The sequence below is a fragment of the Pyxicephalus adspersus genome, chromosome 4, assembly GCF_032062135.1.
Source record: "Pyxicephalus adspersus chromosome 4, UCB_Pads_2.0, whole genome shotgun sequence".
NCBI classification, from domain to species: Eukaryota; Metazoa; Chordata; class Amphibia; order Anura; family Pyxicephalidae; genus Pyxicephalus; species Pyxicephalus adspersus.
This window is the reverse complement of record NC_092861.1, coordinates 79,515,369-79,527,758: the sequence shown is the minus strand read 5'-3', so window position 1 is coordinate 79,527,758 and position 12,390 is coordinate 79,515,369. Positions and strand designations below refer to the sequence as shown.

At 37.2% G+C, this 12,390-nt stretch overlaps 1 protein-coding gene across 3 annotated transcripts in view; it reads right to left on the bottom strand.

The window, feature by feature from the left end:
- ARMC2 (armadillo repeat containing 2) overlaps positions 1-11,608 on the bottom strand; it is a 55,649-nt gene extending 44,041 nt beyond the window's left edge. For 2 of the 3 annotated variants that reach the window (XM_072408737.1, XM_072408739.1), the window contains exon 1: positions 979-1,070. In XM_072408737.1, coding sequence (XP_072264838.1) covers positions 979-1,060 — 82 coding nt within the window. In that variant the 5' untranslated portion in view covers positions 1,061-1,070. Of the gene's footprint in view, positions 1-978; positions 1,071-11,394 lie in introns of those variants that run through there. The other variant, XM_072408738.1, reaches the window with a different exon arrangement.
- Positions 11,609-12,390: the final 782 nt, after the last annotated feature.

Genomic DNA, 12,390 nt, shown 5'->3' with positions numbered 1-12,390 from the left:
CCATCATGTCGGATTGATGAACGGTAAATCAGGAACAACCGCTATACGCTCCTATGGCGATGAGTGTCTGTGGAGGGGGGCAGCTCGCTTGTCCCCACCTCCCTCTCCTCTCCTACGAAAAGAATGGCACTGGAAACAATCATAGGAATCCCCATTGAGAATCCATTGGATATGCTGGAGAAGACTTTACAGCCGCCTGACTCACTCATCAATAATATTATTATTATTACTAATATATTAAACAGGATTTATATAGCGCCAACATATTACGCAGCGTTGTACAATAAATTGGGGTTGCAAATGACAGATGAATACAGACAGTGACACAGGAGGAGAGGACCCTGCCCAAAGAGCTTAAAATCTAAGTAGTGGGTGAATAATACAAGATCTTGGAGAAAATTGAATGCAACTCTGCATAGCAATAAATGTTGTGACACTGCATAGGATCCATGGTGAATGTGTGACACAACCAAAGCTGAAGGTGATCCAATGAGATATTAACATGACTTTTTGTTTGGCTTGTCAGTGTGTGACACCACAAGACACCAAAATAAAGGGCAAAACTTTTTTTGTATTCATCATAACTTTCGAATGTATTTAAAAATGAATAACCTGGAACATATTTACAACTCCCTGCTGCATGTACAATGCTTTATTGGTATTATGTGATGTTGCATATTAATTTAGTGTACACATGCACTATAAAAGTTATTTATTCGATATCCTGTGTGAAGGAGAGTATTATCATTGCACAATAATAATATAAAATATATCGATGTTGTGGTGCAGCAGAAACATGACCCGAGCTGTATAACAGAGGCAAGGCTCAGCGGCGTGACCGGTCACCATGGTAACCATGTACACAGCCCTCACAGACATCACCCTTGTCTTAGCCGTCCCAGCTTTGCTATATCCTTTATGGACACTCTGCGAATGTCCCACCGGGACTCACCCACTCACGCTCTCACACCAACTCACCGGCACCGGTTACATCCACGTTACTCTGCATGTGGAATAACACCGGAGACTCTACCTCCCTATGTCCGGCCTCAGTGCGCATGCGTAGTGTATGAGGCGGTCCTATTGGTGTTGCCAGTGTTACCTGTGTAACTTATGGGAATAGTGTTACCTAAAGGTGTGACTGACACATGAAACCTCAACACAGACAAACATTGAGGCTGCTTCATTGAGACAAGCTGTATATTTATTAACCAAAAAATAAAACATTATTTCTAATAAAGCATGCATGTATACCCAACATTTCTAAAGCTGAAAAATGTACCCCAAGCCCTGCCCAAAACCAACTTACATTATTAAATTCAAATATTATTTATGGAAGTTTCCTTTTTTTAGGAATAGAAAACAGAAAAAGGTAACAAAAAAGGGAAAAGACGTGTGACTTTATAAGTACTCAGTGTTTGACAACACCCCCATATTACTAGATCAACAGATAAAGATATATGAGAATAAGAATATTTGTTTTATTTTGGTAATACTGAAGCTGTTACTAAAACCAATGCAGGTATTAGAAGCCAGGATATACACATATTAATATTGGTTGTTCACAATAGGTTCAGGCCACAACAGGCTCAATTATGAACAGCTCCATTCATTACATACCAATATTTTGGTCTGTATATACAGGACTGGTGACGTAATGAAGATTTGGAAATCAGGTAAATTTGTGTTCAGATTTTCATTTTTTATTACAGTCATAATAACTGTAGTGCCAGGCTACAACACCTTATCACTGCACTCCCTATCTATAAGCACAATTATTTCTCCGCTGTCATATGCTCTCAGGTTTCCAACCCACGCAGCCTCTTCTCAACAATTGACTCCCTTCTAAACCCCACACCTGCAGGCCCTACTACCACCTCCTCTGCCCAAGACATAGCCATCGACTTTAAAGATAGAATCAGACATGATGTCTCTGTTCAACGGGCCACTCCAACCATATCCACCCCTTCCACTTGTTATTCATCAATAGCCTCGCTCAGCCCTGTTACTCTGGATGAAGTTTTCTCTCTTCTCTCATCATCTCCATCTACTACCTGTCTACTTGACCCAATTCCCTCTGATCTACTCCATGCCCATTCATCAACCCTGGCCCTTTCAACCTCTCCCTTTCCACTGATATCTACCCCTTAGCCTTCAAACATCCCATTATTCTCCCTATCCTGAAAAAACACTCACTAGATCCCTACCTGCTTTCTAGCTACTGTCCTATCTCCCTTCTCCCATATGTTTTTAAACTTTCTGGACGTATGCTCTTTTTTTTGTACACCTAGTCATTTGGTAAACCCATAGCTTCCTTTGGTTTACAGTATTATCTGTATGCAGACTATATTCAAATCTATCTGTCCTCCCCTGACATCTCCCTCAGTCCTGGATAAGGTTTCATGCTGCCTGTAAGCCATCTCGTCATGGTTGGCTGGCAGGTTTCTGAAACTCAACCTGGATAAAACTGAACGTATCTTCCCTCCTCACATTCCCAATCTCCCCCTGACATATTTCTGTTAATATAATATTTATTCATCCTCTCCCTCAGACACATTGTCTTGGTGTCACCTTCGGTTCTGCCCTTTCCTTCTCCGGCACACATTCAGAACATTTGAAGGTCCTGCCACTTTCATCTTTGCAACATCCCCAAAATTCACCCCTACTTGTCCCCAGAGACCACAAAACTCCTTGTACACGCTCCTATCATCTGTATCTTATCATCTCGTCTGGACTACTGTAACATCCTCCTCTCTGGTATTCCACTAACCCGACTCTCTCCTCTACAATCTATTATGAATGCTGCAGCCAGACTCATCCATCCGTCCCATCGCTCCTCTTCTGCTGCCTCTCTTTATAGTTCTCTTCATTGGCCTCCATTTCACCTTAGAATCAAATTCAAGCTCTTTGCTTTGACTTCAAATCTTCCACAGCTCTCCCACTTACCTTTCTACCCTCATCACATGCATGGCTTCATGACTTTTCTAGGGACTGGCCCTACTCTCTGGAATGGTCTGCCGCATCCTATTCAGCTTACTCCTACTTTCTGAACATTTAAAGATCTCCTAAAACCCAACTTTTCAAACTCTCCTACCCGTCTTCTTCTGTCTTCTAAACCCCCACTACTCACTGACCAATCCATATCCCCCCTCCTATTGAGTGCTACTTTCCCCCCTCTTAGATTTTAAGCTTTCTCTAACAGTGTCCTCATCTCCTGTTTCCTTGTATCTGTCTGACTGCTAAAATGTAGCTGTCATGTTCCCTGAGGCTTAAGTAAAGGATGAACCCATTTTGTACAAGCTACACGTGGGTTCTCTCATACAGGAGGGGTTTCCATAGATCTCTTGTTGCGTACTCCTAGAGGGACCTCTAGTTTCTCAGATTGTTCAAATTTATACAGAGGCTTGGAAGATCAATGCAATATAACCATTAAAAAAACTACCATTTTTACCTAACACACTTGAATAGTGGTTACTTTTGTAAAAGCTGAGTCTTCAGCGATAAGGATCTATTGGGGTAGCTGACTCAGAAATAAGAAGTCCAGGCACATTCCTTGCCTAAAATGAGAGCCCTTAATATGTCCATTAACCAGAGAAGCAATGAAATCTATCTTGAGAAGTACATGAGTCAATATCTAATTGCAGAATTAGGATGTTTATAGGAACACCTGCAATTTATAGAATACCTAAATGATATGTTGCAAGATTAATTATGGTTGATCAGGTTTTGCAGCAATGACTGCTTGCTTTGCCTAACCTGATTTTTTTTTAGCAGCACAGTTGTATGATAAAAAAAAACATACTCTGACACTGATGTGCAAAAGTTTTAAAACAGCATGCATATAATATATAAGCTGTCAGTTATTAGCCACATTGGTTGGTTTGTACCAAACTTGATCTTGAACAAGCTTATCAGCAAATTATGATAGATGCAGATGCAAACGTTCAGCCTGTCATTACTTATCAGGTGCATTTAAAGTCAAATTTCTTCAGTTCATAAATTCTGTTGTATAAAGCATAGTTTAGAAATATACAGAAATATGCTTTCTTATTTTAAAAGCATCAATTTTAATATTGATGGGTACTGGATAAAGACTTTAAAGTATCAGGAATTCATCAAAAAGAAAAAGTGAAAGCTACCCAACAAGCTATTGGATGAAATTCCAAACTAAAACTCTAAGCATGTCTCGGCTTGCTCAATTTTTTTAGAATTTTTATCACAGATTTCTTACCCACACAGTAGCAGAACTTTCCTATGATTCAGATCCTTGTACCACTGATAGAAATTGAATGACCCAATCAATGGCAGTTAGATTCCCTGCTTTATAAAGAGACCACAATAAATTGCTGACTAAATCCTTATAGTTTGGCATTAATGTGAACCTAAAATGAAAAGTATTTTCTTAATGACATATAGAAATGTTTCCACATATAGTTTATTGATACAGTGACTATAGAGAACAGGATGCCAAGATAGGTGTATTTATGTGTACATTATTATAATAATATAGCTTTTCTTAGATTACATATCTATTATATATCACTTACAAGGAAAGTATAATCTCCACAGATTAGATGGCATTCCATACTACACCCAAAATGGTTTTAATTATTTGTTATCATTTAGCTATAAATTTTGCTTTTTCTGATATTTTCCAAGATGTGGTATCTTGGTGTAATTATTGTCATTGTGTAATTGTAGTAAACTGTCACATCCTGCAACAAAAATAAATCCATGTCCCAATTATTTCTTAACAGAAAGTCAAGAGAGTACATTACCTACAGCACACACTTTTTGTTTTTTTTTGGTCATTGAAGAGGCAATGCAGTCTGGTCATTTGAAGTTGAATGTTTGAGCAAAACAAACAATTTATGTATGTATGTCAGGGAAAAAAATATACCGTATGTAGCACATCTCTACATTACATGCATATGCCCAGATATTTAACCCATTTAAAGACCCTGTAAATTCTGTTATAAACTGACATGACCCCATATTTGTGTGGACTGAATGGTGTAAACTGTTTAGCTAAATTATCTCATGTTGATATGCTGTGGCATCATTTATTCTGAAAAATGTCCCAATGTTCTGAAAAATGTCCCAATAAACTGAGCATACCCAAAGAACCACAAACTTGTGGTTCATTATACTGCAAAACATAGTAGTACATGTACCTTGCGTTGTGGTGTGAATGTTTCCACCCAGGAAATAAGACAGGCATATCTGACTGGCTGTAACTCCTTATGTACACTGTGAGAAGACTATAGTGTGCATTAAATTCAGAAATTTCAATACAGGAGAGGAGCCTGTACAACTGTGCTGTAGTTGAGCTTTAGAGATGAACATACTGCACCCTGCCTGACCCCTGGTACCACTTCCCACACAGGAAAGTGCAAAACCTGTATATTTTTATACATCTATACAATGGGTATATAAAGAGTTGATGAAGTTGAGAAGTAGGTAAATATGCGCCAGGAAATGGACAAGCTGAAGGTGGGAGAGCACACTTAGGCAAGTTTGCCTAAAATGCTAAAACTAATAAATGTCCATGTAAATATGTAAATTGATTTAGCACTCCAGTCGTGGGACCACCAAAGTTTCTGCACTATTTATACCCAAAATTAGACTACCATATTAACAATTATATGAATAATGGGTTTAGCTCCAGGAAATATAACTATAAAAGACAGCAGGGGTAAGTGTAAAGTGTTAAGTAGTGTTAGTGTTCGATTTTGGGTTGTCCTTATATTCAACCCAAATATGGCTGTTCGAATTCGGATAGTTCCTGTCACGGTCCCTTCCGTGACAGAGGTTTGAGGATCTTTCAGACTAGCTGCATGTGTGATTATCTGACAGCCTCTTTGGTTTTACTTGTTGCTGTGTTGTTGTTTGTAATGACCACTCCCCTTGTATCAGGTGCAGCTGGGGCTCATTACTGCTCTTCCATTTAGTCTGGCCTCACACTTCATGCTGTGCGGGTAATATTCACTACTGGGATGTGAATAGCTGGAGTGTCCTGCCATTCTGAGTTCCTGTTGATTTCTGCTTATAAGATAAGTTGCTGTTCTTTTGGTGTATTGGTGTTTTGTTTAGGTATTTGTTGTTTTCTAGACCTCAGGGAGACACTGGGTCCTTCATAGGGGAAGGGACCAGCGGTCTCAATCCAGACCCTACTGCTAGGGCTGTGCAGGGCTAGCAGGGCCTAGGTTCCTGGGTATGAGTATCCCTACCTTCAGGGGATGCTCATATGGTTAGGAGTCAGGGCTGGATTAGGGTTTTGCAAGGGGTGACCATTCCCTTTTCCCTAGGTATTTGAGGCCTAGTAGTTTATACACCTTCCTGTTACCCTCCCCTCCCTGTCATTCGTGACAGTTCCGACCCGAAAAACACAGGATTCGACGCTCAAGCGTCATTAGGATTTTCCTTTCCCCAGCCAAATCACAGAGCACTAGAGGTGAATTAATGGGGAGACTTGTCCCCATTTAACCTCTAGTGCCGGGGATCTTCTCAGTGAGAACAGTGTGTGAATAATTAACCTCTAGTGCCACGGAGCTGTCAGCTCTGCTCCCCTGATTGCTCTTGCAGTTCTTCACAGTCCCTAAAAATAACCCAAATTTTCCCACCATTGACTTTAATAGTGATCAAATTCGATAACCCGAACAATATCCCACTATTCGATCGAATAGCTGTCAAATCGAATAGTGGGATATTCGACCAACACTAGTGTTAAGTATACATACTTCCATGTTGTCATTTCCAAGTTAGGGCTCTCCGAATACTGCATAATGCTCCTTCTGGGATGTTTCTATATCCTGACTTTGGCATAACCCTCCCAAGAGGGATGTCATTGTCCATGCTTCTAAAATCTTCTTTTTCAAGAATATATAACTATATATACTTAATTATAATCTGATCAAAATATAAACCCAGGTACGTACTTTTATAAAAAAAAAACAGGAAAAATGGTCATTGTCTCGAGTTTAAACCTAAGGTACAAAATATGGCCATAAATGCTAACGTTCAAAACAGTAATCAATTAAAATAGGTAAACATTTAGTTAACATAGTTAAAAAGGTATAGATAATTAAAATTACATAGGCTCAGCCTTTTTTTTTTTGCCCCTTTTTACAGGTTTAGGTATTTTGTACTTTTGAGTTAGTTATGATGGATCATTTTTTCCTAAATTATCTTTTGTGTATTATTGTCAGCCAGCAGTGCATGGTACTATGACCTCAAGTGTGTAACAAACTAATAGTGTCTAATATCGGCAAGAGTTTGTTACACATTTTACATAGACGCACAGGACACAGCGGCATCTACTGATGTGACCCAAGTATAAACTGAGATTCCCTTTAGAATGGCATTTTGAGGGGTTTATCCTTCAAACTTTTGGGTACTTTTACAATCATGAAATACATGTACCACTAGTGTTCACATGCATATATATTTACAACGTTTCAATGCCTCTGTCTCTGTTCTAGCATTTAGTTCACACTATCCTGCATACATTGCCAAAGTAACTTTATGCTGAATCTGTTCCAAGACTTTTGGCTTTGATCTTGTATTACTTTTGTACCACTTTTATGTCCACCTTGTTATACATGTTGAAATCTAGCAATACATCAACTTTAGCTCTTTTTTTTAGCTTTTTTGAAGAGGTTCCTTCCCCTTACCACGGGGGTAAAAGCTGAGGGGGAAACCACCGCCTCCTGGGATACTAAACCTTTTGTGTATGCCTGAGATCAAGGGGCTTTTCTTTAATGTTAAAAAAAAAAAAACAAGTCCTCCATCCCACGTATGCACAGTGAAATCGGCAAAACTTGAGCAGTGTGAAATAAGATGACATCAGGAAGAACCTAGAAGAAGGAAGATGGCAGCGCTAGACGAAATGGCGAAACCTAGAAAGAAGAGCTAGGCCAAGAATGCGCAGGACTCACTGAGCACAGCTTGTGCATGGATAGAGGGCTTTTACCAAGTAAAGGTAAGTCATTTTTTTATTATTAGCTGCAAAAGGTCACGGACATCCAAGCAACACAGCCCATAGGAGATATAACAAACTACCATGCAGTTTAACTGTCCAGCAAAATACATAAATAAAATAAAAAACAAATAATTTGTTTTAGGTGGACTGACTTTCATGCTGCCATAATAATTCTTTTTTTTTTAAATAGTAACATTTCTTTGTAATTGAATGTGTTCAGTGTCCTTAGAAAAAAATGTATGCAAATGTCAAATAGATCCACACCATATGATCACATAAGGAGACACATTTTTATCATGCCATTGTTGACAATAAAGCAGATTTGATCCTAAATTTTAATTTAGGATACAAGCATGCCTAATTTGACACCTCCCAACCTGCTGTGGTCTCCGAACACCCCTGTCTGATCCTAAACCTCAAGCCATGTTAGGACAATTCAACAGGACAAGGTTTCTGTTAATGTACAATATTATTTGGGTCAGTGAAGACGTATGCTTGGTTACTTCTGTTCAGCACTTGAATAATTCAGGATGACATGATTTCACTCTTAGTTTGTAATAATGCTAACCTTTTTTACTACTTTTTTTTGGAGGCAGACAACACTGCTTGCATCATTTGGCTGAGATTTAAATAGCTATACATAACATGCTTCTCCTGGATACACAGCACCCAGTCGGCCCTCACGTCAGCTGCTCCCTACCTATCATCTTGGTTAAGCCACAAAGTCTCAGCCAGTAGCAGAAGAGGCCTCAAATCAGACACAGACCAATGGCTTTGCTGTCACTAAGGGAGGGAAATACAGAGAGCCATTGAAGGTCTGTGCTATGTGTCAGAGCGTTTTATTGTAGAACTGTGAATTCTCTTTTTGTGCTGATTTCACAAAAGAATACCAAAAGCTGGATTTTAAAACTCCTGCGTGCACACACACACACACACACACACACACAAAAAGGAAGCAAATAAAGCCTATTTAGAAAACTATGTAATCACACACATTCTCATCAAATTTGGGTTAAAAACACATATGTGTTTCTGATTTATGAACTCTTTTACCTCCTGAAAAGAAAAGAAGTAGTGTCAGAAATCATGCTCGAGTGAAGATTATGTTGATGGGTAAAGGTGGTCCTTACTTCTGTACTCATTTGTAAGATATTTTATGTACATGTCTAATATAAAACCTATATCAAAAACATATAAATATAATTTATGAATATAAAATGTAATAAAGAACTGCATGCCCTGCTGCTTCAGATTGCTGTACGACTTTAGAGATGTGCCATGATATGTTAAACAGTTAAAAGCTATGGTTATCACGTTAGTAGGGTAATAGGGCTACAGGGTTAATATTTCTTCTTGGCTGTGATCAATTTACATGTATAGTTAGGATCAGGGTAAATAAAAGACAGTGATATTACATTAACTTTACTGGAATCTCTAATCAAGCACTAATAGGTAATAAGTAAAATACATTCAAAACTCAGGTATCATATATTTGACAAATAAACAAAGTTCACATTGACAACTATGACTTCCAAATCTACACAACTAGAGAACCTGGATAAAAGCATCCAATAGGTCAGCAAAATTGAGTAGCTCATATTTTAAAATCAGAGACCCAAAGTGTGTGTAGGTATGCTCTGTGGGGTAGGAATTGTATCTCCAGCATCAGGTATTAAGAGAAAAGAAAAAGCAGTTAGGGATGGGGAAAATACACATTCTTTACCCAGGGAAGAATACTTTTGTTGCAATTCCTCTCTGTAATCACTCAATTGTCAGTCAATCTTTAGCTTCTGGGTCATTTACCCCTTTGTAAAATTTAGCCTTTCAAACAAAAAAATGCCAACTATCTACGCAATCAGATCGTTTCACTTATTTTCTGCACATTTATGACATACACCTGAAAAGGTCCCACAATGGAAATACATTGGATTTACCTGTTATAATCAGCTCCAAACTTCTATTTGAAATTATAACTTATTTTAGGACACTCATGCATATAACAACCAGGTTAATGTTGTGTTACCCTGAAAGTATTGTACAGGTCAGGAGTCCCTTTAACTGTTTGGAACACTTGTAATAATCAGGGCTTATTAAACAAAGTTGTTCAGATTTTAAAGCAAGTAACTTCTCCCCATCCTCTTTAGCTCATCATTATTTACTTTTAGGCCCTGCCACAAATACAAGAAGATATTTGCTTACCCCGTCAGCCTGTACAACACTTTCCTTATCCAAGCAATAAACTAGCATGTAAATTGTGTCATCTTTACACACTTGGATGCTTTCGAATATAGAATAGAATGCAAAGTAAAAGCATGCACATAGTATCAGCTTTCTGAAAATGAAAATTCTTTTCACTTTGTAAATTAAAAAAATAGTTTGACGTTGATATTCCAGTTTGCCGATCTCTGCCTACATGTTCCTGTCTTTCCACATCCAGAGGACATTAAAGTGTTGAGTTCTTATATAATGCTTATCAAAAAGAAAGCTGTCTAAAATACTGACAGTGATGACTGTCATTTTATATTGCATTCTTTCTACCGTAACAAACTAAGGACAGATAAAATAAAAGATACCATTAATCCCAAACTGAATCTGTCTTTCCAGAGTGAAATCCTGGAATATGTTCCAGTGGTGTTTTTTTAGTGTAACTTTATGTCTTTTCCAATAATGCATGAAGCTGTATTTAGTAAGTAATGACGCCCTTCGCTGTCCACAGTGACCACAGGAATCAAGAAGCTTATCAGCATGATTTACAAGATTTTGTGTTGTTTTATAAAACAGAAAAACACAGTGTGATTGACCTTAGAAAAGTAAGAAAAACAATCACATGGAAAACGTAGAATATACCAGCTGCTTTATTCAGTGATAAAAAAGAGCAATATCATCATTAAGATTACAGGGAAGAGTGAAAGAGGACTTTGGACTATGGCAGCCTCTGAATATTACATGTACAGTATAGTTGTTACCAAAACACAGATCATTAAACAATCTGCCATATATTATTGCAAAATCCCTCATGAATTTTAGTATCAATAGAACATTCATTAAATATTAAGCCATATAAATGTAAAAGGAGGAATGAGAATAATATTATATTGCTATAATGCTATTTAAAAAAATATTTTACTTTTCATGAATAGACAGACCAGTGCAAACCCCCTAAATTTCACCAAAAATATTAGACATTTATTAAACACAACATTTGTATTATCCTTTACCCCAAATATACCTATGACATATGATTTACTAAATATCCCCACAAGATAGACATGTTTACAAAGAAGCATGTTATATAGTAAAAAAGAAATATCCAATGATGGTCAGTTTTTCTGTTTAAAAAAGGATTTAAGTCTTCAAAGATAACAGAAAAAACAACCATGCAGGATGTTTAACTATACTAAGAATATACTTACAAGCATTTCAGTTTGTCAAGGAGGACTCCAGAGATATAGTACATGTTCTGAAATAGATATTCACTTTCGGAAAATGCAACTCATATTCTCAGCAATGCAGACAGAACAGACAAGGCATATAATACATGTAATGGTTGGGAATGAAAGACAGTATTTAGTATTGTAGGTTATGCAACCTATCGTATTGCTTAGCAACATCCCTCCTGTTTGCTTGTCTCTATTTTATCTTCTTACTTGCTCCAGCGCTGTCCTTAGCCATCGAGTAGTCAAAACTGTAAAGGCAGGTTGAGTATTCAAAGGAGAAATGCAGACTGATGTCCGGATAAGGCAGACCGCTCTATAAAAAATTCAGTGGTCACAGACTACAGAACCATATGTTAACCTTTATTATGCTCCAGTTTTGTTATTCCAGAATATTTGTCTACAAGGACATTTTAATTATGTCATAAAAAACATGAATATATTTTTGATGAGTCTTTATAATGTTTAGATATAGACATTTCTAATATAATATTTGTAATCTCTACTTTTTTATAAACACTGAAAGAAAAAGAAGCACTTGGCAGATCTTTTATTTATTTTGCCCACAATACCATGGTCTTTTCTTTTCTTTTTTACCTTTTTCTTACATTGTTGTCAGTAGGAAACAAAAAGGTTCCATTTTCATAATATTTCAATCAGTATTTTTTTTTGTACAATGACGTTTGTACAGTATATAAAAAATTGCTGCACATCGTTCATCTGTTTAGTATTTAAAAAAAACAAGAATGTGTTCTAAAATGAGTCATTGTGCATTCAATATACAAAGCATAGGGAACACTTAATATACGGTAGCATAATATACAATATTTGCCAGGGATTTCATGCACACTTTATTTAGTAAAATAACAGATAAAGCATACAGAAATAAACAATAAAAGACACAATGTACAATAAACATATTGCAGCATATAAATTCCAATTATCTATAATGAAAAGATATTGGCAACCCATAAT